Source organism: Myxine glutinosa, chromosome 1 (assembly GCF_964187855.1).
Source record: "Myxine glutinosa chromosome 1, kmMyxGlut1.1, whole genome shotgun sequence".
Lineage (NCBI taxonomy): Eukaryota > Metazoa > Chordata > Myxini > Myxiniformes > Myxinidae > Myxine > Myxine glutinosa.
The window spans coordinates 341,810,515-341,836,799 of NC_136261.1; the positions used below are offsets into that span (position 1 = coordinate 341,810,515).

The window sequence follows — 26,285 nt, forward strand, 5'->3', positions numbered from 1 at the left end:
AGTTGAGAGTTGCACCGTTGTTGCGTGCGAGATACGAAAAGCCTTTGACAAAGAGCCGCTTCAACCAGCCCCGTTTCAACCAGCCGAGTGACCCCGCCGGCGTGCGCTGTAAAGCCGAATACAAGGAGCTGCCGGCTCCCCACTTCGCGCCCGGAGTGGACCCGCTCGCTGTGCCCTGTGATCCCACCTGCTCATCCCTCCAAACGATTCCTACCCTTCCATCCATTTGCGTACGTGAGTTTGTTTTGTTCGTGCTGTCCTGGGTAGGTAATTAAGTCCGTATAAGCTAGTAATTTTCACTGTGTCACCTGCGTTTTCATGTCACCTGTAAATAATCGTGACTGCTCTTTTTGCTTATGTGTGTGTAAATAATAAACCACGTTACTCTACTGTACGTCTTCTTCTTCTTCCTCTTTGCATTCGTCGTCTTAGTCTTTTCCACATTGAATATCTGTGGCGCGATACGGCCAACGTTTGGGTGAATCGGGTTTAGTCGGGGAACAACTGTTCGGCCGCGGTGCCTTCGCTCGGCAAACAACATCCTTATCCGCGGACTGTAACAATATATATATTATATGATATATATATATGTATATATATATATATGTATATATATATATATTTATATATATATATATGTATATATATATATATATGTATATATATATATATATATATATATATATATATATATATATATATATATATATAATTATATATATATATATAATTATATATATATATATATATATATATATATATATATATATATATACATATATATATATATATATATACAGTATATATATATATATATATATATATATATATATATATATATATATATATATATATATATATATATACAGACGGCATTTAATATGGAATATTTTTTTTGTGGGGGTGAACTTACTTTTCAAGATGTCTTAGAAACAAAAGTTCATTGGAATTATGTTGAAATTATTCTAGATTTTGTTGATGTGACGTTTGAAAGAAACAAAATCCACATTTGACATTTCGAAACAAATAAATTGAGCCTTGAGAGTGATGTAAACTGATATCGAACTCAATTCATGGACAGTACTGTGTTAAACTTCTGTACGTTTTCCAGAAGTATCTCTTTATTTTGCACATTAGCCAATTTTTTTTTTTAACAAAAACAAAAGTTAAATTACGACTGGGATTACGGACAGTAAAATTACAGTTCAGTACTTCGTGTAACCCCCACGAGCATTCAGGAGAGCACGTACACGTTGAGGCATGCTGTTCACGAGATTTGCCAAGGCTTGGACAGGAATCGCTTGCCATGCAGTGACAATAGCCTACTGCAATTCACGCACAGAGGTCGGCTGCTGGTCCAAGTGGTCGATTTGACGCGTTAATTCTGCCCACAAGTTCTCTATCGGATTCATATCCGGGGACATGGCAGGCCACTCCATATGCTCTACACCACGGTCAGCAAGAAAGTGTTGGATCATGCGAGCACGATGAGGCCGTGCATTGTCATCTTGGAAGACAAAGTTTCCACGAAAGGCTGCATGAGCAAATGGAAGCAATGTTTCTTCCAGAATGACCCTGTACTTGAACTGGTTCAGGTTTCCATTCAGAACAACCAAGTCAGTTTTTCCCCCTGCATGAAAAGCAGCCCAAACGGTCACCCCACCACCTCCAACTTGGACTCTTGGCACTATACAATCTTTGTTGTAGGCTTCATGCACTTGTCTGCACACTCGGACGTGGCCATCTTGACGATAGACCAGAAATCTAGACTCGTCACTGAAGATCACCCGATTCCAGTGTCCTGGCTGCCATTGACGGTGCTCTCTGGCCCACTGCAATCGGCGCTGGCGGTGTTGTCTGGTCAGGCGTGGCTTTCTCAGGGGACGCCTGGCACGATAGCCTGCTTGAACCAGTCGTTGGTTGACTAGCCTTCTGGATACAGGCACATTTGTCAGTTGCTGCCACTCAGCCGTAAGCCGATTAGCTGACTTGGTACGGCCATTGCGGACTAACCGGTGCAGCTGGCGATCATCCCTTCTTGTGGTTCTGCGGGGACGTCCTGGCCTCGGTATTGGAGTAGGGACACCCCTCTGAGCATTTCGTTTCAGGATCTTTGACACCTGACCTTGAGTGATGCCACACTGCCGAGCAATAGCACGCTCTTTCATGCCGTAATTTCGTAAAGCCACCACTCCATGACAAACAGCATTGTCGAGTTGACAGACAATCTCCAGAGGAAGCGGCAATAACTTTTGGAGACGTGCAGCAGTTGTTTTCCAATAATACAGAACGCAACAACCCTTGTATACCCGACTGTGAAGCCAATCGTCAAATGCACCTGTCCGTACATTTTGCCACGTCACCTGTGATATAATCCTGTTGTTGACTTCTTGCTGCGACAGACAATCAGTGACATGGTTCTTTTAACAAATAAATCACCAAAGTGTAAAAGAAACTCACCAGATTGACAAACTGAGTTAAGAAAGTAAACCCAAGTCAAGGAAAAAAAAATATTCCATATTAAATGCCAAGTCTGTGTGTGTGTGTGTATATATATATATACACAAAGAATTAAGTTAAGCACCCCTACACAACGAATTAAGGTAAGCACCCCCTAATATATATTCTTTGTGTATATGTATACATTGGCATATATTCTAAGGTATGTGAGATCAAATAATGATTGGTATGACATTAGCAATTATCCATTGATGAAATTGAGTGATCAAAGTGAAAAAAAGTGATTGGTTGAGTCAGTGATCCGATCACGTGGGTCCTACACACGTTATTGACGCAAAGATCGCTAGAGGTCTTCTCAGAACAATGACTGTACGTTAGAAAACATAAACGTCATCCACACTGTCCGTGATGGACCTATAGCTCCATACTTAAATTGAGGTGAAAATATGCCTAAAATTCCCAAAAAATTTCACCTTAAATTATTCAGAATAAAATATTGAAAACGGCATGATTGTTATGTTTTTATGTGACCATAATATCACTTCTCCAGAAAATATAGCAATATCATGGGTATATTACACTGTTTTGACGACAACAAACTTGTAATGTGCGAGGTTGTAAAAAAACGGGGGGGGTGCTTAACTTAATTCTTTGTGTATATATATATATATATATATATATATATATATATATATATATATATGTATATATATATATATATATATATATATATATATATACATATGTATATATATATATATATATATATATATATATATATATATATATATATATATACATATGTATATATATATATATCCCAAATACCCTGAAGACCCAAAAGACCATGAGGATCCAAAAGATCCAAACAACCCCAAGGACCCAAATTACCCCAAGAACTCAGAACAACCCAAGTACTCTGAAGATCCAAAATACCCCAAAGACATTTGGGAACTGTTCGGGATGGTGGAAAGAGGAAGCGATGAAGAGGCAGGCAGCGGTATATATGCTGAAGTCTGTGCACTGTATGATTATATATATATATATATATATATATATATATATATATATATATATATATATATATATATATATATATATATATATATATATATATATTGTTGCGGATTTGAGAATCCTGTAATTGTTGTAAATATCACCCTCTGTAAATAGTGTAATGATCCTTGTAAATACCTCCGTTAAGTGTAAAGGTCAAAGGTCGTCCCCTTAGTTAATCCATCGCAAGCACGTAGGCCACCAGCAAACCCTTCTAAATAGTTATTTCCTTGTTATGTGTATTAGTTTGAGGCTGTGTTTCCCATTAATTGACTGCATTGCACCAAATGACATAAGATAGGTCCCCTTCAAGGATTGCATTTCCCAGCCAAACTCTCCCTCTCTGTGCAAAACCCGCTGGACAAGCGTGGGGTGCGCGCCCTCTCAATTGGCCCTGGTTTGGAAGCAGCTTTCACCGTCATCGTGAATATGTGCTCCGTGCTCTGTTTGGACAAGAAGGGCGGGGTCGCCGAGAAGAGACAAGCCCGTGGCTCGCCACGGGGGCGGGGCTGTTCAGCTCCATGCCCAAGTAAGGCTACAAGCCCGTGACTCGCCACGGGGTGCAGGGCTGTTCACCTCCATGCCCAAGTAAGGCTACAAGCCCGTGGCTCGCCACGGGGGGCGGGGCTGTTCACCTCCATGCCCAAGTAAGGCTACAAGCCCGTGGCTTGCCACGGGGGGCGGGGCTGTTCACCTCCATACCCAAATAAGGTAACAAGACCGTGGCATTGCCACATAAGGCCACCAAAACAGAGCATGGGGGCGGTACCCAAACGGCCGAGGGCGTGTCACGACCCCGCTTGATATATGCGTGCGACAATCGCGCAAGAGAGGACATGCGAGAGGACATGCTACTTGGCTGGTACGAGAACTGGTACGAGAGCGGGGTGCGTGCTGCTGAGCTGGGTTCGAGGCTGGAGCTGGGTTCGAGGTACTGGAGAGGAGAATCCCAGTGTTACCGACAGAGAGAGAGAGAGAGAGTCGTGGGTCGGAACGGAACCTCGCCAGATGAACGAACCTCCTGCCATTCCTGTCATCATCCCCGTGTAAGTCTGACTGTCGTCTGTTCGTCCGTGTTGTCCTGGGTATAAGTTAAGCCTGTATAGATAAGCTAGAAATTGCTCTGTGTCCTTCTGATCCTTCCATTTTCTGTATATTACTTTGATTGTTTATTATTATTATTATTAATTATTAATATTGTATTATTTGTATATTATTAATTAATTGTATTATTAATATAATTATTAATATAATTAATTGTATATTATTATTTCTGTATATTTCTGTATATTACATCTCCTTTAGTCTTGTGTAAATAATAATAAATCCTGTCATTTCCTACCTTTGCCTTCTTCTTCTTCCTCGTCTGATCGTCTTTGTGATTTCCCCATTGAATACCTGTGGCACGATTTGGCCAACGTTCAGAATCGGGTCTAGTTCTTGTTAATGGTTCGAGCCGCGGCTGCTAATCCGCTCGGCAAATAACATCCTGTCCGCGGTCTCGAATGAGGTTGTTCACCTGCCTCTCTGGAGGGAGCTGGGCAGCTTCAGGACTCACGTCGGTCAGTCCGAGACAAGGGGATTAATCCCCCCTTGGTAAGGGGAAAAGGGCCGACGGTGAGATCCGCAACAATATATATATATATATATATATATATATATATATATATATATATATATATATATACATATATATATATACTAGCAGAGGTACCCGGCTTTGCACGGGAGTGGGAGGAGGAGGGGAGGGGGAAGAGGAGGGGAGGGGAACGGGGGGGAGGGGGGAGGGGGAAAGCGGGGGAGGAGGAGGGGAGGGGGAAGAGGAGGGGAGGGGAATGGGGGGGGGGGAGGGGGGAAGGGGGGAGGGGGGAGGGGAAGGGGGAGGGAAGGGTGCGGGGGTGCCCAGGGGAAGAAGGGCCCCTCCCCTCCCCCTCCCCCCCCCCTTTCCCCTCCCCCCCTCCCCTCCCCCTTTCCCCCTCCCCTCCCCCTTCCCCCTCCCCTCCCCCCTCCCATCCCCTTCCCCCTCGTTCCCCTCCCCTTCTCTTCCCCCTCCCCTCCTCCTCCCCCTTCACACCAGGGGGGTTGACTCAGCCTGTCATCCCACCGAGGTCGGAAGTCGGAACTCATTGTCGTCAAATAATGTAGCCTGTATGTTTCACTCTTTGTCACATGCCGTTGGTCCCATGTCAATCGGATGAAGTTGAAAAATTAACGTTACGAAGGTTCTCTGGGACGTACTGATTCCGAATAATGAAGTTGAAAAATTAACGTTCCGAAATACGCTAATTACGCTAACAGAAGCGCTGGAGGGAGCACTGCGCTCCCTCCCTTAGATTCCCTCCCTCTTCTGCTAGCGCTAATTACGCGTAACACACTAATTTTAAAACCCGAAGTTTTTTTAATTTTAAGGTGTGCTGTAGTCAGAAGCGCTAGAAGCGCTGCGCTCCCTCCCTTCGAATCCCTCTCTCTTCTGCTAGTGCTAATAATACGCTAATTTTAAAACCCGAAATTTTTTAAATGTTTATGTCTCCGTGACATTCCTGGGACCATCCCGAGTCGAACAGTACTTTCCGCTCGCAAATCCGTCCACGGGTTCTCGAGATCTTAGAGATCATAGATACATCAGGATACAGACACAGAGGCCAACTCTACTTTATATATATAGATATATATATATATATTGTTGCGAATATGGAATTTGGCCTCCATATCCGCTTGTAAATATTCCCCTATTTTCTCCAATACTCCCCAACTTTCCCCAGTCCCCCATTCCCTAGTCCCATTGCATGTAAATAACAATCAGTAGAGCCGACCTTCCCCTTATTCCCCCATTAAATGTCGTGCCCAGGTCCACCGCACCACACGTAGACAACTTTCGGACATCTTCCTAGTTATTCTTAATCTATGTCAGTTAAGGCCTCGTTTCCATTAATTATGACTCTTCGTTGCACCAGAATGTGATTATATGGCACCAGTAGTGAGTTTAGGACCTTCCCATACCTCCTCCCATCTTCTTCCCCAAACAACAACAACAACAACAACTACAGCTACAACAACAACAACAACAACTACAGCTACAACAACAACTACAACAACGGCGCGCGCGGGGAGTGTGCGTCCTCCCTCCGGCTCGGTTAGCCGCCATTATCCATGCGCCCCACGGGGTTACCACGAAGGGGCTGGCTGTCAGCTCCTCGTCAAGGGCGGAGCCTGGTAAACCCCCCCCCCGCACCCAATAAGAAGGGCGGACCGATTCCATCTGGGCGGAGCTAACGAGCCGAGGGCGTGTCACTCCCCGCCGGATATACGCAGCCGCTTGCCGGACGTGACGTCAGATGCGCCCCCAGCTTGAGACGACAAGACGCCACCTCGAGCGCTGAGAGACCTCCTGCATCTTTTGGGCCGCGCCATCCTGTCCCTGAGCACAAGGTGCACCTTGTGCTGGCCATCGAATACCCGCTTTCCTTGCCATCAACCCCCGTGTGAGTCAGTTTTTGTCCTGTTTCTCTGTGGTCTGTCGGGAATAATATAAGGTTGTGTCTAAGTGCCTGTCTTCCTATGATGTACCTCTTGTAGTTGTAATCTAACCTTCCGCCTTAATATAACCTCCTCCGGAGGTCTTGAGAACTGAACCCCTGGTGTCGTATTGTGTCATTATAACCCAGCCGGGTGTCTTCTCTTTCCTATTGAGCCAGCGTAGCGCGGCTTCGTCGACGTTCGAGTACAATCGGGTAATTTGTGCGGACACGACGGCCATTCCGCTCGGCCCACCTTAACATCAAAGTCGTGTCTGTAACAATTGGTAGTCAGGAGATGGGATTCGAACCTGGGACTAAATTTATTTAGCCCAAATTTTGGACACCAATTGTGTTAGTACTGTAACAATTGGTGTCGGGAGTGAGATTCGAGGCCCGACCAAATTTTGAAAAAAAAAACGAATAGAGAAAAAAAAAAAAAATTTGGTCAAAATTTGGAGCGGCCGAAATTTGTTTTGTTTTACGAAACTCGAATTTTGCAAGTCGCGCTATGGCGGATCAAGACGGCTGGGGTCCGGTAGGGGAGAGTGAGGTAGGGTCGATCCAGGACCAAAATGAGGGACAGGAGGAGAGCGAAGCAGTGAGGGCGGCAGGTTCGCAAAATAGCGCCGTCACGCACGAAGAAGCGGGCGCGCAAAATGGCGCCTCGCTGATCACCGCGCCAGCGACCGTGGCAGCGCCCCCGATGGATTGGGGCCTTTTTTTCATACAAATGAAGGCCCTTATGGCCCAGAATAGCGAGAAAATGAGGGAGGAAACGAGGGCTAATAATGAGCGATTGGGTGAGCGGTTGGGAAACCGGATGGATGCTCAGGGTGAGCGATTGGAGGGCCAAATGAGGGGTACCGGTGAGGGATTAGAAAAGAAATTTGAGGGGTTAGACAACGGGATAAAAGAAGTAAAGAATGGGTTAAAGGGGGTAGAAAACAGAATGGCCGCTCAAGAGAATCAGATAGAGGGAGTGAAACATGGGTTAACGGGGGTAGAAAAACAGAATGGCCGCTCAAGAGAATCAAATAGAGGGAGTGAAAAATGGGTTAGAGGGTTAGAAAACAGTATGGAAGGCAAATTGAGGGACATGAGGGACAAGCGGAAAGGGAAGTTAAACAAATGGAGCAGCAGATAGAGGGGGTCAGAATGGGGGTAGAAACCAAACTGGATGCTCACAGGGAGGAAATGGAGCAGATGAGGGTGGCATCTGGGCAGGAGATGCAAGTGATGGGAGAGGAGATCAGAAGAGGAGTGAGTGAGGGGGTCGGAGGAGTGCGCGAGGAGGTGAGGCACTGTGAGGAGCACATGGAAAAGGAGGTGAGAAAGGGGACTGTAAAGTTACAAGGGGGCATAGAGGACCTGACGCAGGAGGTGGAACAGCTGACGGAGGGACAAAAAGAACTAACGGAGCAGGTTCAAAGGAACACTGCGGTATTAGGAGGGTTAAAAGTGACACAGAAAGAACTAAAAGACGACTTGATAGCGACGAAGAGGGAATGTCAGATGGTACGTGAGGGACTGACAACGAGGTTGGACGAGGTGATAGAGGTAATGGAGACGAAGGACCGGCAGGTGAGGACGCACATGGAAACGGTCAAGGTAGCCTTGGAGGACGAGCTTGAGGAGACGTACCGGGGAATAAAAGAAGTGAAGCACAAATTAGAAGAAGTGGAAGAAGGGATGAGCGAAATTAAGAAGCGACGGAGAGGGGATAAGAAAGAAATAAAAGAGGAGATAAAAGAATTGGTCCAAAGTCTGTGTTTGGATCGTGATGATGTGCTCATTAACCGGATGAGGGATTCGCAGGTGATGGAGGAGAAGCGAAGAGGAAGAGGACCCGGTGTAAGTGGTGACCAATATGGTCGTGCGTATGATGCGCCAGGTGATTTAAGAGGCTTGGGGGTCGAGATGGACCCGGGTGTTCGTGAGAGGCCGTTGGTGAAGTGTGCGACAGGTCTGGTGTGCGAAAGAGGAGGTGTGCGAGAAAGTCCGACTCTGGGGTGTGTGAGGAAAAAGTGTGTGCCAAGGAGTGAGGGTGTTGGCGAGAATGAGTCGGTCGTAGCGTGTGTGCGAGGGAGCACATGGAAGCGCGGTGTGGTGAGTGTTACAGAGGGTGTAACGGGAGAGTGTGCGCGAGAAAGGTGTGTGATGGACAGGTACATGGGGAAAGAGTGCGCTGTCAGAAGTAAGGAAGAGTGTCCACCTGTGGTGAGTGTTACAGAGGGTGTAACGGGAGAGTGTGCGCGAGAAAGGTGTGTGACGGACAGGTGCATGGGGAAAGAGTGTGCTGTCAAGAGTAAGGGTGAGTGCGTTGTCACGAGTGGAGGTGAAAGTAGTGAGAGTGACATGGAGCGTGAGTTAGTTGTGACAGGTGAGCGAGGATGTACACCTGGGATGGAAGGATGCACACCTGGAATGGTAGAGCGTGAGTGGGAATGCACGCTGGAGTTGGTGGTGAGGCACGTGGTTGGGTGTGCGAATGAGAGCACACCTGTGATTGTCACAGAGGAGGTGACCGAGGAGGGGGCGCGAAGAGGTGTATTGGTGAGGTGTGCGAGCGACGAATGTGTGCCAAAGTGTTCGGTGGTCAGGTGTGTGACCAAGGCTGTGAGTGGAATGAGTGTACCTGGGTGTGTAAGGAAAGGTACGAGGAGCATGGGCACGGCTGGATGTGTGAGCAAGGAACGGGCTGCGGGGTGTAAGCGTCCAGGTGAAGCATCGACGTTACACAGGTTAGAGGTTAGGTCGACTTTTAGCCGAAGCGGGCCCTCGGTGCGTGCCGGGCTTCGCGTGCCGCGAGAACCAGCGGGGATCCGAGCCACGGCGGGTTCAAAAGGACCGCCGTGCGCGATCCGTGCTGAGCCTCGCTTTGAACGTCCGTGCTCCACTAGGCGGAGCGGGCGGCCCGATAGAAAGAGTCGTCATGGCGACCACTTTTTGTTGAGGAATTCCGGCAGGTCGAGATCGGGACATTGGATGGCTCCGTGCCGAGAAGGTGCGTGGGATCTCGGGCCGGGTAAACCTCCTTCCCTGCACCGAAGGCAGGATGCAGCCAGCCACTGGCACAGAACAACCAGCATCCATTGCTTGGCTTTACGAAGCCGGGCTTTGGACAGGGATTGGCGCACCGAGAGGTATTAGTGAGTCGACTGGGTGATGAGGTTAGTGTTTTGGACCCAAAATTAGAGAAAAACAAAATTTGATGATTGGCAAAGGATTGGCAGTAGTGATTGGCAGATGATGGGTAGTGATTGGCAAATTTTTAATTTGTTGAAATTTGATGTGCAAAATTGGTAGTGAGAGACCCCCGATGTGGTGGGATGGCAAATCCACCATCCTTCCCATGTGGGGGCAAAGGAGCAATAGTTTATGGGGTGTATGGCAGTGAAAACTAGCCCGGGTGGGTTAGGTTATATTGATAGGGCCCTAGAAGATGACATTAGGTGACGTTAAGATTAGTTAGTGACTGATACCTGTAGTGGGGACGCAGGTAGATTAGTATGGATGATAATGACGAGGGAGCGCAATAGTTTAAAGGGACGACTGGGAAGCGCAAGTTTCAGAAGGGAGTAGTTAGCTGAGATGATGCCGTGTGTGTGAGGATTGAACAGGTGTGATTGCACAGGTGTGCAACTGGACAGGTGTGTGGAGCAGTGTATGAGTAGTGAGTGTGTGGATCAGCGCGAATGCGCTTGGGGAGAGAAGGGTGCAGGTGGCACCAGGTGTGAGAGCACAGGTGTGCAGGTACAGGTGTGTGGAGAGAGTTGGAGTGAGTGGTACGGAGTGGTGTGCATGGTGCGAAGGTGTGAATGGGGGAAGAGTGGACCCCTTTCACGAGTACCCGGGGCGGGTAGTGTAAGTGTTAGGTAGAGGGTGCAGGTAAATTGTGGTTGGATATTGGCATTTGTGGTGCGGTTGCAGAATGGTGTTGTGAATGGGTGCATTAGTGTTGTGGAAATGGCTGGGCGTGTAGCCTGTTAGTGTGTGTAGTTGGTTGGGCACTCCACCACTGTGAGGATGTCGGCCAGGTGAGGCCGCAGGTGGGCTCTGGGAGCCGGTAGTTGTGAGTGGGTGCCTGAGGATCCCGGGTGTGGATCGGGCAGCCCAGTGCCAGAGAGGGCACGGAGTGGGGAGAGAGCCAGAGGGCCTTCCCCAGGTAGTTAGGTTAGGGTAAGGAGCAGGTAAGCTCGGAGGCAACTGCAGTGGTGGAGGTGTGCAGGTGGGTAGACCCACTGGGAGAGGTACACGCCACAGCCCAGAAATTGTACGAGGGCACCGGGAGATGAATCGGGGGAGTGAGACCCCAAATTGAAGAGCACCACAGTTTGGCCAATGGGAATTGGTTTTTAGAACCCATAGTGTAAGAGGGCCCATGGTTTGGCCGGAGAAAGACCCCGGGTAGTGTAAAGTTGTTAGTCATTTAGGAAATAGTTAGGATTGATGAACCTGTCGCACCATACGCAGCCACTTACCTGTGGTGATGATGATGACTCCACACCTGTGTTTTCTTTGTTTGTGTTGCAGAAATGAGAATTGCTGTTGGATTTGTGAGACGCATCACGACGTGGATGAGACATTGGGGTGATTCCATCTCTCCCTCCCTAGGAGGGACTGATGATGAATTGGTGATGGCAAATTTTGATGTTGAGTTGAAAATGGCAAATTTGATTGGTTAGGAGGGAGAGAAGACGAATTTGGTATATGGGAGGAACGGGGAAGACAGTAGGGATGTTTGTTGATTTGTAAAGTAGATGTTTATGGGTAGTGTTGTGTTTTGTGGATACAGTAAGGGGTAAGGGAGGGGCCATGTAGGTTACCTGGTGGGGGGGGCGTACGATAGGAACGTACCTGTCTCACCTGGTTCCCATGTGCCCCCAGTGTGCATCACCTTACATTGCGTGCACTTTTGCGCCCTTACCACCTTACTCACTTGTTTCTTCTTTTGTCTCCCACCTCCGAGGATCTGGCTTTGGGGTAGAGAGAGAGGAGAGAGAGGTGCTGGCTGCGCCGTTGTGGGCCTGCACTTTCGCTGTTTGCTGCCGGGATCGATACACCATATGGACCGCAATGTTTGTGGCCACCCACAATGGACCGCAGTTCGTTTGCGGCCAAGCACCACCCGGGGATGGACCTATGGGTCAACGTGGCACCTATGCCATACAGGTGAACCACTTTTAGTTGACACCAAGTGCACCACAAGAAGAGCAAGAGACACCTGCAGGGTTAGGGGTTGTCGCATTTATTTTTAATCATTGAACAATGGTGACTGCACCGATTGGTGGTGGGGTGGTGCTTTTGATGCTCGGGAAGGGTGCTCTGCACGTTATTAAAGGCCGTCGGCCACAGAGCACTCGTGGGTTGGTGTATCGATGCTGGCAAGCGCGCTCTCTCTATGCATAACATCTGCATGTGTTCCTCCAAAAACAGGTCCTGGATCGTAGTGTAAATAGCAGCGTAGTCGTGTAAATAATGCTCCCTACCGGCTGTATGTTTAGTTTGAGAATTCTTTCCGGATTCGGTTATCCTGTGGGTGTGTTTCTGTGAGGAGAAGGGTGCAACGTCGCAGGGGGACATATTTACTCATTTGTGAATATCTGTAAAACTGTCGCACTCAGGGTAGAGTTAATAGTAGAGGGAACTACATTGCGTGCCACACTAAAGTAGGTAAAAATTTATCGGGTCGGGACGCCCCGAGGGTAGAGAAGGGTGCAATGTTGCGAATATGGAATTTGGCCTCCATATCCGCTTGTAAATATTCCCCTATTTTCTCCAATACTCCCCAACTTTCCCCAGTCCCCCATTCCCTAGTCCCATTGCATGTAAATAACAATCAGTAGAGCCGACCTTCCCCTTATTCCCCCATTAAATGTCGTGCCCAGGTCCACCGCACCACACGTAGACAACTTTCGGACATCTTCCTAGTTATTCTTAATCTATGTCAGTTAAGGCCTCGTTTCCATTAATTATGACTCTTCGTTGCACCAGAATGTGATTATATGGCACCAGTAGTGAGTTTAGGACCTTCCCATACCTCCTCCCATCTTCTTCCCCAAACAACAACAACAACAACAACTACAGCTACAACAACAACAACAACAACTACAGCTACAACAACAACTACAACAACGGCGCGCGCGGGGAGTGTGCGTCCTCCCTCCGGCTCGGTTAGCCGCCATTATCCATGCGCCCCACGGGGTTACCACGAAGGGGCTGGCTGTCAGCTCCTCGTCAAGGGCGGAGCCTGGTAAACCCCCCCCCGCACCCAATAAGAAGGGCGGACCGATTCCATCTGGGCGGAGCTAACGAGCCGAGGGCGTGTCACTCCCCGCCGGATATACGCAGCCGCTTGCCGGACGTGACGTCAGATGCGCCCCCAGCTTGAGACGACAAGACGCCACCTCGAGCGCTGAGAGACCTCCTGCATCTTTTGGGCCGCGCCATCCTGTCCCTGAGCACAAGGTGCACCTTGTGCTGGCCATCGAATACCCGCTTTCCTTGCCATCAACCCCCGTGTGAGTCAGTTTTTGTCCTGTTTCTCTGTGGTCTGTCGGGAATAATATAAGGTTGTGTCTAAGTGCCTGTCTTCCTATGATGTACCTCTTGTAGTTGTAATCTAACCTTCCGCCTTAATATAACCTCCTCCGGAGGTCTTGAGAACTGAACCCCTGGTGTCGTATTGTGTCATTATAACCCAGCCGGGTGTCTTCTCTTTCCTATTGAGCCAGCGTAGCGCGGCTTCGTCGACGTTCGAGTACAATCGGGTAATTTGTGCGGACACGACGGCCATTCCGCTCGGCCCACCTTAACATCAAAGTCGTGTCTGTAACAATATATATATATACAGTGGAACCTTGACTTACGAGTGCCCCAACTTACGAGTTTTTCGAGATACGAGCCGTCGCTCCGGCAGTTTATTGCTTTGAGATGCGAGCCGAGATCCGAGTTACGAGCTTTCGCCACCCGGTCACGTGGTTATCTTGCCGTTCAAGTACGTATCTCTGTCATATAGCGCTGCATTTTTTTTTTCGCATTTTGGTTATTTCGAGTTTACGCCGCCAGGTAGGTTCTGGTCACGTGGTTATCTTGCCGTTCAAGTACAGTACGTATCTCTGTCGTATAGCGATGCATTTTAGTTTTCGCATTTTGGTTATTTCGAGTTCACGCCGCCAGGTAGGTTCTGGTCACGTGGTTATCTTGCCGTTCAAGTACAGTACGTATCTCTGTCGTATAGCGATGCATTTTTGTTTTCGCATTTTGGTTATTTCGAGTTTACGCCGCCAGGTAGGTTCTGGTCACGTGGTTATCTTGCCGTTCAAGTACAGTACGTATCTCTGTCGTATAGCGATGCATTTTAGTTTTCGCATTTTGGTTATTTCGGAAAATTTCATGTTCATGTCGAACATTTCATGTTCATGTTCATGTTTTCATGTTCATGCCATGCCAGGCCACAACTTGTTCAGAGTGCCGGCGATAGCTCGCCTTCTCTTTGTGGAAAACACGGTGAGATCCTTAACATCCAACAACTAATGGGACGCAAACGGGGCGCCCAGTTTAGCGGTACACACATTGATGAATCACCCTGCCTGTGATTCACCCATGACAGGTTATAGCTGGGTCGGGATTCAAACCCAGGCTGGACAGTTTAGACTTTAGAGTCAAGTGTGCGTACCTCCAGTCCAGGCCATCCTGCCAACTTGTATGCTGCATACAGGTGAAATATAAAGCGCGAGATATTTTTATATATACTGTATATTTAAAAAAAAATTGGTGTGGTTTTTGGCGGGCTGGAACGGATTAATAGCATTTCAATGCATTTTAATGGGGAAATTTGATTTGAGATACGAGCAATTTGAGTTACGAGCTCGGTCACGGAACGAATTAAACTCGTAAGTCAAGGTTCCACTGTATATATATATATATATATACATATACATATACATATATATATATATATATATATATATATATATATATATATATATATATATTGTTGCGGAGATGAGGACTATTTTTTTGATTGTGTGCTGTATGATTATTATTATTGTTTATTCTGCGCCCCCCTACCTCCGGAGCTGTGTAAAGGTGAAAGGGCATCCCATAATTAGTCCACAAGCATACACGTCAGCCAAGTAATAGAATACCCCTGTTGATAGTTATCTCTTATTCTGTGTTCTAGGGTAAGGCTGTGTCTCCCATTAATTGAAGTACTCCATTGCACCAGTGAAAGAGAATAGATCCCCTTTCATTCCCATCCCCAAAACCTCCATTTCCTATCACATCCCCTTTCGTCATTGCTGAGCCCTCGATTCCCAATTACCTCCCCTCCAATAACCGCCATTGACCACGAGGCTCGAGTCGGGGAAGAAAGGCGTGTCTCCACCTCGTCATAGAGGGGAAGAGGGGCGTGCCCGCCCGTCGTCATCCAGGGCGGAGCCCGAGGGTCGCGCGACCAACCAGGGTCGAGGTGAGCACCCCGATGGGCGTGTCCAAAACGCCGGCGGCTTAATCGCTGGAGGCGCTATAAAAGGCGCGCACGGAAGTGAGTCGTGAGTTGGTCTGAGTTGGTTGAGAGTCGGTCGTCAAGTGGAGAGTGGTGAAGAGTCAGTCAGTAGAGTCGGTGGTCAGTTGGTTGCGTTGGTTGCGGTGAGGAGTCGGTGGTGGTGGTCAAGTGGTTGCGTTGGTTGCGGTGAGGAGTCGGTGGTAAAGAGTGAGGGACCAAGAAAGAGTTGAGGGTTTGGACCAACGAGTCAGACAAGTCCTGGGAACGCAGCGGAGGCCGCAGCAGCAAGAACACCCAACAGCCACTTGGGGCCTGAACGGCGGTTTGGAGCAGGGCCGAAAAGGAACGGCGGCTGCTAAACGCGCCGGTTGAGCTGCAGGACCCCCTTGGACCTCCCTCTCCCTCCAGCCATCCACCTACTGCCTTTCCATCCTTCTTGTGTACGTGAGTTTGTATTGTTTGTTCTGTCCCTGGGTATTTAATTAAGTCTGTAGGTAAGCTAAAATTTGCACTGTGTCACCTGCGTCTTATGTGTTGTAAATAAACCTTGATTGCTCCTTTTTGCTTGTGTAAATAATAAATCCAATTACTCTTCTGTCCGTCTTCTCGTTTTATTCCTTTTCCTCTTTGCATTCGTCGTTTTCGTCTTTTCCCTCATTGAGCAGCTGCGGTGCGATACGGCCAAAGTTCTGGGTGAATCGGGTGAGTCAGGGATCCTGTAACGGTCGCGGCAATACCACCGCTCGGTAAATAACATCTTAATCCGCGATCAGTAACAATATATATATATATATATATATATATATATATATATATATATATATATATATATATATATATATATATATATATATATATATATACGTAGTGTGTTCAAAAAGTATCCGACCTTTATTTTTCGTGCGTACAAAAAAGAAGCTAGGGAGGCGTTGATTGGTGCACGTATGTAGGCGATCCTAATGCACATGCGTGAATTTTTTCCCACCTGCAGAAGCTGTCATTCGACGGCAGACCGCCGATGAGTGAGGACATGTAAGTGAGCGCCGTCGGATTTTCGTTTTTGACAAAATGACGGAAAAACTTGAACAACGCTACTGCATCAAATTTTGTGTAAAGCTTGGCGATTCCCAAGTGGAAACGATCCGCAAGATTCAACACCATTCATTCCATTATGAAGGAGGATTTGGGCTTCAGGAGAATCTCAGCGAAGTTCGTACCAAAGCTGCTAACGATTGAGCAGAAGCAACTCCGTTTGGAGATCGCACAGGACATGCTGGAGACTGTGAACAGCGATCCCAGCTTCCTCAACACAGTGATCACTGGCGATGAGTCCTGGGTTTATGGGTACGACCCAGAAACCAAGTTGCAGTCATCACAATGGAAGCATTCAACATCCCCGAGGCCAAAAAACACAAAAAACACCGTCATTTTGTCAAAAACGAAAATCCGACGGCACTCACTTACACTTCCTCACTCATTGGCGGTCTGCCGTCGAATGACAGCTTCTGCAGGTGGGAAAAAATTCACGCGTATGCATTAGGATCGCCTACATACGTGCACCAATCAACGCCTCCCTAGCTTCTTTTTTTTTATGCACGAAAAATAAAGGTCGGATACTTTTTGAACACAGTAGTATATATATATATATATATATATATATATATATATAGATATATATATATATATATATATATATATATGTATATATATAATATATTTAAACTCCCTATTTTAAAATATTTAGAAATTATTTATTTATTGTAATATGTTTCTCAAATTTTTAGTGTTTGTTCCTTAATGTATGAGAATTTAATCTGTGTTGGTTTTTTTTCAGATTATTTTTTGTTTGAAATTCGGAAGCCCTACAAACACGGCTGGATGTCTTACCCTGCAGGAGCGTGCCCAGCTAGTGGTATGAAGATTGGTCTGATCTCTTTAAAAAATATCCTCTGGTCTGATGAAGCGGTATTTCACATCGGTGGATTTGTGAACCGTCACAACTGCTATTACTGGGCAGGAGAAGATCCTCGTGTTATTTCTGAAAAAACGCAATATCGGCCCAAGGTAACGGTGTGGTGTGGAATGACTTCGGAAAGGATTGTAGGTCCCTTCATTCTTCGCTATACCATGAATGCCAAAAGGTACCTCACCATGCTGCAAGACGAAATCTGGCCAATTATCAGTGCTTCGGAGAATGTTGAAGATTTGATTTTCATGCAAGATGGCGCTCCTCCACATTTTGCTATTGTTGTTCGTGAATGGCTGAATGCCCACTTCCCTGGGAGATGGATGGGTCGTCGTGGTCCGTATGAGTGGCCAGCCAGGAGCCCTGACTTAACACCATGTGACTTTTTTCTTTGGGGTTGGGTAAAAGAGCAAGTCTACTGTACCAAACCAACGACTTTGGAAGAACTTGAAGGGCGAATACGAGAAGTTATGTCTTCCATCCCACAAGAGTTCCTGGTGAAATCAGTTGACGCGGTTCCCGGGCGGCTTGAGAAGCTGGTGGCGAATTCTGGTGCCCATATCGAATTTTAAATAAAACTTCATGCTATACGCTTTCTTCTTATATCCATTTCTTGTAAAAATTATAGTTAAGAAATAAATTATAAGTATTTTAAAATAGGGAGTTACTTTTCAATCACCCTGTATATATATACATATCTATATATATATATATCTATATATATATATATATCTATATATATATATATATATATATATATATATATATATATATATATATATATATATATCTATCTATATATATATATATATATATATATATATACATATATATATATATATATATTTTATATATATATATATATATATATATATATATATATATATATATATATATATATATGTATGTATATATATTTATATATATATTTATTTATATATATATATTTATGTATATATATTTATATATATATATATATTATTGTGGTTTTGGAATAAAGGTTAATTCCCCCTCGTAGGTAGATGCACCACAACATGAAGCCTCGCGATAGTTCAGTTATTTCTTAGTGAATGTAAGCGTAGTCCTTTCATGTGTTTAGTTTTGCGTTGAGTAAGCCAGTGAGCTTAGGTGTTCTTTTGGCGCTGAAATGCCACGTGGCAGGCCTGAACAAGTCTGGCGGGGCCGAAGTGAGGCGCTGCAGGAGGGAGTGGCCGGTAAGAACGAGCCGCCAATCAGGGCTCGAGGGGAGTGGCTAACCACGATGACCAGAGGCAGGGTTTGGAACATTCGAGTGAGACACTGGGGCGGGGCAATAAAACCCTGCTCCGAACCCCCCCGCCCCCCACCCCCCCACCTGAGTTCAGTTGAGTTCAGAGTTCCCTGTGAGTCCGAGCCGGAGAGTGTCGTGAGTTCAAGTGCTGAGTTACAGTTCCCTGTGAGAGTGAGTTGGGTTGAGCTTGAGCACGCATGGAACACGCCGCCGAATTGCGGTGATCGAGATTGTACACAAACCTTCCCCCTGCCCCGTGCCCTGCGCTCTGCGCTGTATTAATCGCGCGCTTGAGAGGACGACCCGTGCCGGGCCACAGACGCGCGATCTCCTCCTGCCTGCCTTCGCCCACATACGTGCCGTGAACATCAGAGAGCCACGCCGGGCGAGCTGCCCCGGGGCGACAGACGGCAAAGCGCGCTTGGTGTGTGAACTTCTTCTCTTCTTCTCCCCGTGTCTGAGTGCGCCCTTTGTCTAGGACAAAAGTTAACATTGTTAAGCATCTGCTCTGTGTCCCCTTTCCTTCATTCTGAATCATTGTACATTGTAAATAAATCGTGTTCTTCCTCTGATTTGACCATTCCTGTCCCTTACATCCATTGGCTTTGCATGGTACGAATAGAACCGCTCGAATCGGGATCCATAAAAGTAACAGCACGAGTCACGTGTTATGGATTCGTCACTTCCGGTGTTGTGGTTTTCATCCACTTGAAACATTTCTGGTTCTATGTATTATTATTATTATTGTTTGAGGGAAATAGCCATTATTATTGTGAAAAGGTAAAAAGGTTAATGTTAAATGAAACAGGAAACCGGATTGGGAACCGGAAGACGAAGAAGAAGAGGAGGTGAGAGAAAAGAAAGGAGCAAAAAGTCGGACAGGAAGCTGGTTGCTTTGCATTCTGGATCGAATGTTGTCAAGCAAGAGTCACGAGTGAACTTTGAATTTCCTGGATAGGAATTCCTGTGATATGGGTTATCGCTGTGACTGATCAACCTGGGTGTCAGGTTTGGCGTTGGGATTCTGAAGAATCATCGCCGAGTCGTTGTGACTCGAGAACGAGCCGTCGGCCATTTTGATTCATGCGGTTCGCGCATAAAGCAAGGTATTTGCTTCGTCAGCCATTTCCACCGCTTTCAGACGTATCTGATGTGTGTGTGTGCACCGTGGCTTTTGGAAGATTAATTTGCGGTTCGCCGACTGAGCCGTGAAAGTTCAGACCTGGAATTTCATTGGAAGTTCAGAATTCAGTTCTGAATTGGAATTGGAAGTTCAGACCTGGAAGGCCTGGAAAGCCTTTGGATTTCCCATTCGCCTTGAGTTTGCTTTACGCAGTGGTGCCTTTGGATTTCCCATTCGCCTTGAGTTTGCTTTACGCAGTTTTGGACCACGTGACTCTTTGCGCCGCTTCGGCCGCATACACCTTTCTGCTGTTTTGGCGGTGTGACCGGGCCCGTCATCTGAATGGGGTTCGGGTTTCGATTCGACATCGCTCTAATGATCACTGGAGGGGATCAACTTTGAGCTATAGAGACATTGGGGAATGTTCTTTTTTCACTCACTTGGAGCACAGTGAGTTATCCTATACTAGCTGATGGTACCATCATAAGATGTGTTGATTGTACTTTTGATTGCTATTATTGTTGTATCGTTATTCCTGTGTGATTTTTAATACAATATTTGTTTGTTGATAACCATTGGTATGGTTTCCCTATTGATTTTTGACACAGAATAACATATTTTTCTGCCGTGGCTCCTGTCGGGGCTCAGAGGTACACCGTGACCAGGGGGTCGGGGAGGAGCACGTAACACGCTTGAGACGCATACCGCTCGGGCGTACTCGATTAAGCGTGGCTTGTGCGAGGTTCGGTCCCAGCTTTCGTGGCAGCGTGGGTTAAAGGTACGTGCGAAGTTGTCCCGATACCCTTTTTCACGTTTGCTCCGGAAGTGGCGATTCGGCCTCGCGGACCCAAAGACCCAGGGGGAAAAAAGGGGTTTAATCCCCCCTTTGTAACGGGAATGGGCTTCGGCGAGAAGCCGGCGATCGTCGCATTGGAAAATAAAATTTTGGGGGCGCCGGCGAGGGTTGAGTTGGAAAAGAAAATTGCGGGGGCGCCGCCGATCGTCGAGGTAAAATAAATAATTGGGGCTGAAGAGACGGGAGAGCCAGAGAATAAATCACGGAAGAAGGTTATGGAATCTGAACAAAGTCTGTATTTGCACTGTGATGCCGGGCTTGCTAATGAAATAAAAAGTTTGCAGGTTCTGGCGGAAAAGGAGGGCTCCGAGGTGAGTAGCGAAAATGGCGCGAATGTGTTTGGCACGAACGGGTTCTCGGCGCGCTTGGGACAAAGGCGAGACCCAGGCGTTCGCGATGGGCCCATTGTGCGGTGTACGAGTGAGGGTGGCACAATTTGTGAAAGGCCCATTGTGCGGTGTACGAGGGCGACTGGTACAATTTGCGAAAGGCCCATTGTGCAGTATGAGAGGGCGTGCGTGGAGCGCGAGTGTGAAGGAGAGTGTGTTACAGAGTGTGTGCAGGAGTGCACACCAGAGCATGTTACAGAGTGTGTTATGGAATGTGTACGAGAAGAGTGGGTGGAGAAAGAGTGTGCGCCAGGGTGTGCGATGATATAGCGTGAAAGGTGAGTGTGCGCCTGGGTGGTGTGCACCAGAGTGTGCGATGGCCGAATGGGTTACGGAGTGTGTAAGAGAAAAATGCACACCGGAGTATGAGCGGGAGTGCACACCCGAGAGTGTGGAAAAAGTGTGCGATGGCCGAGTGTGTTACAGAGTGTGAGGGAGAATGCACACCGGACTGTGTGTGGAAAGAGTGTGTAACGGATTGTGTGGGAGGCACGTGTGCGCCTGGGTGTGCGAGTGCGGAGTGGGTCGCGAGTGGTGAGGACGCGGATCAAGCATCGACACCGACCGGGGTAGCGCCGAGCGGGACGGGTAACAGACGTGAGCCCCCAGTGAGTTGTGTGCAGCAGGGACCAGAGAGAATCCGTGCTGCGTCGGTCTCACAAGGACCAGCATGCACGATTCGTACCGGTCCCCGCACTGTATGGTTGGTGCCGTGCCATGGCGGCAAAGGCAATCGGCGAGGTTCAAGGGGAGGTAGGAGTTTTCGGAGCATGATCTTCCACAGATATTCTGTTGTGATTTGTGGACTCTCGGCTTGGGAAGAGAGCCATGGGATAAATCTGGGGATTAGAACGAGCCAAGCATATGTGGCCATGCTCGGCTGGCAAGTGTATGGAGAAGCGCCCTTCTTTGGTGAAAATAGTGAATTGTGGAAAAATTGGCATGGGTAATTTGAGGGTTAGATGCAAAATTTAAGGGTGAATTTTGTGAAGCCAAGGTGGACACTGAAATTAGTGACACCATTATTGATCCAGGTGTGTTAGACCAAAGGGTTGGAGGCTGGGATAAAATTGATAGGGTAGTAGGACACAGCCTTCAACTGGTTACGGGGGCAATGGCGCCAATATTTGGACGCGGGGTTGTAGGGATGGAGTTGGGCAGTCGGGAGGTCAACGTGGTGCCATGGGTGGCCGAGGTTTGTGGCCATGTCTTCTGGGATTGAGTCTCCTGGTGGAACACGACTGTCGACTAGACCTTAGGCGTGGTCATATGTGGGTGGGCACTGGGGGCTGCATGTGGTTGGATTGGGGGGTGTGAGAGGTGCAGGGGACGTGATGAGAATGCCATGCACTGTGACCATGCCCCTCAGGTCCGAGGCCTTGGGAATGGCAGAGTTGGCAGCAGGTGCTAACCACATTGGCCAGATTGGGGCTCGTGGAGCCGTGGTCCTCGCAGTGGGCCGAATGATGGATGGTGGATCGCACCCTTATGGACACTCGTGGGGCATGTTGGCGTTTCGGCTGCTCAACTTACCCGATGGCTCTTGCACGGTAGAGGGGCGGAGCTGTCGTAGCCAAGGGTAGTAGTGTAGGAAAGGTCACCAGAGGAGGCGGATCCACACGCTTGCTAGATCAGTGGAAGAACCACCTTTAGAGGCCATTTTCCCCGCAAAGCGGGGGTTGGCCTTTTTCGGGCACCTTGGTCCCCTTTTTGAAGCAATGTTTTATGGCTGGATGCCCTTCCTGCCGCAAATCCTGTTAGTCGCCTCTTGCGACACACAGGGAATTACCAGTGGACTGGTACTCAATTTGCCGAGCTCAGAAGGATGACAGGCTGAGTCAACCCTCCTGGAGTTAATTCAGCGATCGAACGGGATTCGAACCCAGGATCCTAGGATCCCAAGCCGGCACCCTAACCGCTAAGCCAACACCAGGCTGCTTGCCAGTACAGTGGATAAAAAGGAAATTTGGAAAATTGATTGGGCCCATGGGATAAATTTGGAATTTGGCCAGGTGGATGGCCCTCTTGGACCCAACCAACCTGCAACTACCTGCACATAAAGATAAGGTGAGGCCTTCATGTTTACTGTCCCAGGGCTTCGGTATTTGCTTAGAAATTGGGACATGAGTAATTTGGAATGGGGGCGTGTGAGAGTGATGACATGGTCAGTGGTTAGATCAGAGTGTGTGCCACAAAGTGTCTTGTGGGTGGCATTTGTTTATGTGTTAAAGGTTTTTTGTTTTTGTGTGGTCTTGAGAAAGAAATGGAGATGTGATTGGAAATGTAAATGGAAATGTGAATGGGGATTTCACATGTAAGCAGGCCATGGCAGTATCTTTTGATTGAAATAGGTGAAGAGAATTGAATGGCAGCGGGGGAGGAAATGTTATTGTGGATTTTGTGGGTGGGGAATGTGTGTGTCCGCAGGTATAGATCAAGCTCTGGAGGAGCAGTGACCAAGCCCCCCCCCCTCCCCCAAGGTAATTTACCCCTGGCAGCCAGTGGTGTCTGGAAATTGGAAAACCGTCGGCGGGGGGGGGGCTGGAGGGTGCCTTGAGGTATGGAAAGACCACTGGCGACCCGGAGGCTATTAGAGCCTGACGCCAAAGGAGCCTGGTGTGGAGACCTTCCCGGCGGGACGACAGCTACGGAGCTGTTTGGCTGCCATGGGACCGAGAATTGAAGGGGGAGGGGGGGTGAAGAAGTCGTAAGTCGGGTGACTTGCTTTGGGACTGTGGGCATCACGGCCTGAAGCGCCCCCACCATCTTGCATATATGGTATCTCCCCGCTACCTAATTGAGGATCACGTGTGCGTAATTACATCTAAGCCATGGTCTTGCAGGGGGGTTGAAATGAGTTTTGTTATTATTGAAATGTGTGTGACTGAGTATTGGGTTTGTGTGAGTGAATGGGGGAAGATCCACCGAGCCATGCCACTCACCTGTATCACCAGGACAGGGCCTGCGGAAATTTGTGTACATTGGTATGGCTCCGCAGGCAATGTTGGGTATTGTGGCATTGACCGGGAGACGTGGTCTGTAGACGGACACAGGGTTGTACAAATGTTTTTGAGTTTTTGCATTTTATTAAGGTATTGTTGCTAAGGTAGAGTTTTTGTGTGTTGACCATTTTTCGACCTGCCCCAGGAATTGACGGAGATTAGACGGTGTAAATGTGTGAATTGTTGCTTAAGGGGTGTAGAACGGTAAGGAGAACAGGTAAGTTAGCTACGGCTCGCTTCCCACAGCCCCTCCTAATTTATTTCATAGGCTAATAAAGTGTGAGTCGGTAAGTGTTAAGGCTGGAATGGTAACGCCTGCAGTGGACCTTGCAGGACCTACAGTTCCGGAGGGGGTGGGTCGGTGGAAGCTGTGTTACATTTATGGGGGGTAGGCAATGAAATACCTTAGGCCAGGTAGGATTGTATAGGGTAAAGTAACCACCTTCATGTACTTAAGTCAGGCCCGATGTCGCATAAGGTTGTATATTTGTCTCCATGCGAGCTATGCTAATTAGTTAGGTTATAAGGAATAATTCCCTGTATGTAAACTGCCTCTGTGGATTTCTCCTTGTTCCTTATGACACATGCAACACCAGCCATGCATTCCACACCTAATACTAAATAAACCAAATAACCTCCAACCGGATCCGGACATTCGACCACTACGACACCACCCAGCGAATCATCATGATGGGCACGGAGAATGACCGTGAGGCCATGCCCCAAAGGACGATTGGATGAGGTGAGCAGGTGGTGCTCTTTGATTGGCGCGCGTGGACGTCATCATAGAATGTTCCAGCGCGAGGGACAAAATAAAGGACACATCCCGCCATTTTCTTTCTCTTAGCTATGGGTTTTTTTTTTTTTGGTTTTTTTTGTATACAAGATCGAGGCTCGTGTAGGAGCCAACATTAATGACAAAGAAACGGACACATGAGACGAAATGAAGGGAGCCGGAGAGGTGCTTTGTTCAGCATTCAAACAATCCTTCGCTGCAATCTTCGATCAAGTTTTCTCTTGTGGCCACGTCCACGTAGGTTGGCCACAGTGCCATGGGCCTTAAACTTCCTGATAACATTGCGTACGGTGGACACAGGAACATCAAGGTCTCTGGAGATGGACTTGTAGCCTTGAGATGGTCCATGCTTGGCTACAATCCTGTGTCTGACCTCCTCAGGCAATTCTCTGGTTTTCTTTCTTTTCTCCATGCTTATTGCGGTACACACAATGACACAAAACAGCAGAATGACTCATTTTCTCGATTCAAGCTGGTTGAATGAGTGAATTTTATATTTCAGGCACCTGCAACTCACCATAGGTGAGTTCAATTCCAAAGTAAAGGAGAATCACCTGCTTGAAATCTAGTTATTTCTTACAATTTCTAAAAGGTGGCAATAATATTGTCCGGGCCATTTTAGGATTTCTGTGTGGAATAAGCTAAGAATTGGTAATTTTCTTCAGCTTTATTTGTTTTGTTCCACTGCAAACAAAAGAAATATATATGTGGATCCCAAAATATTTTTTTCAATTACAACAATTTTCTAGAAGATATGGTGCATTATTTGAAAAAAGTGCAAGGGTGCCAATATTTTTGGCCACGACTGTATGTAGCATTTGGTTGTGGTTTTTCAATAATTCCAAGGGTTGTAACTGATGCATTGCCCACCAAAGGTTTAGGCAGGAAGTAGTTGACTGAAGTACCAGCGCATTTCTTCTAAAAATGTACCGTTGCATCTCGTAGGCCCACAAGCAAATGTTCGTAGATCAAAAAGTGGCTTAATGTCCTATCGGAAGAATAGCATACTGAGTGATCAATGCAATTCCTACAAAGGACCAAGATGCAGACTAGGAATGGGGCCTATATTAGAATGATGAAAGGTGAGTATGCTACCTCTTCTCTATACTCTCCGCCCCCTCTAATTCATCGTCAAAGGTATATTATTGTTCGTAAAGACAAACATAAAAAGACAACCAGATAGCCCACCGTTACGGCTGATATCCAGGTACTGCAGGCAAGCAAGGGAGCCGAGTGAAGGAGAGATGCAGGACAACTCATTATCAGATACATTCAGCCGCTCAAGTCTCGGCAGGAGGAACATTTCCTAGAAGACACAAAAGAGCTTGCTTGAAAACAAT

The 26,285-nt window shown here is 47.2% G+C and overlaps 1 protein-coding gene across 1 annotated transcript in view; it reads right to left on the reverse strand.

Annotated features, from left to right (window-relative positions):
• LOC144892617 (uncharacterized) overlaps nt 1-26,285 on the reverse strand; it is a 200,495-nt gene that overhangs the window by 118,271 nt on the left and 55,939 nt on the right. The window contains exon 4 of the mRNA XM_078780009.1: nt 26,134-26,251. Coding sequence (XP_078636135.1) covers nt 26,134-26,251 — 118 coding nt within the window. The remainder of the gene's footprint in view (nt 1-26,133; nt 26,252-26,285) is intronic.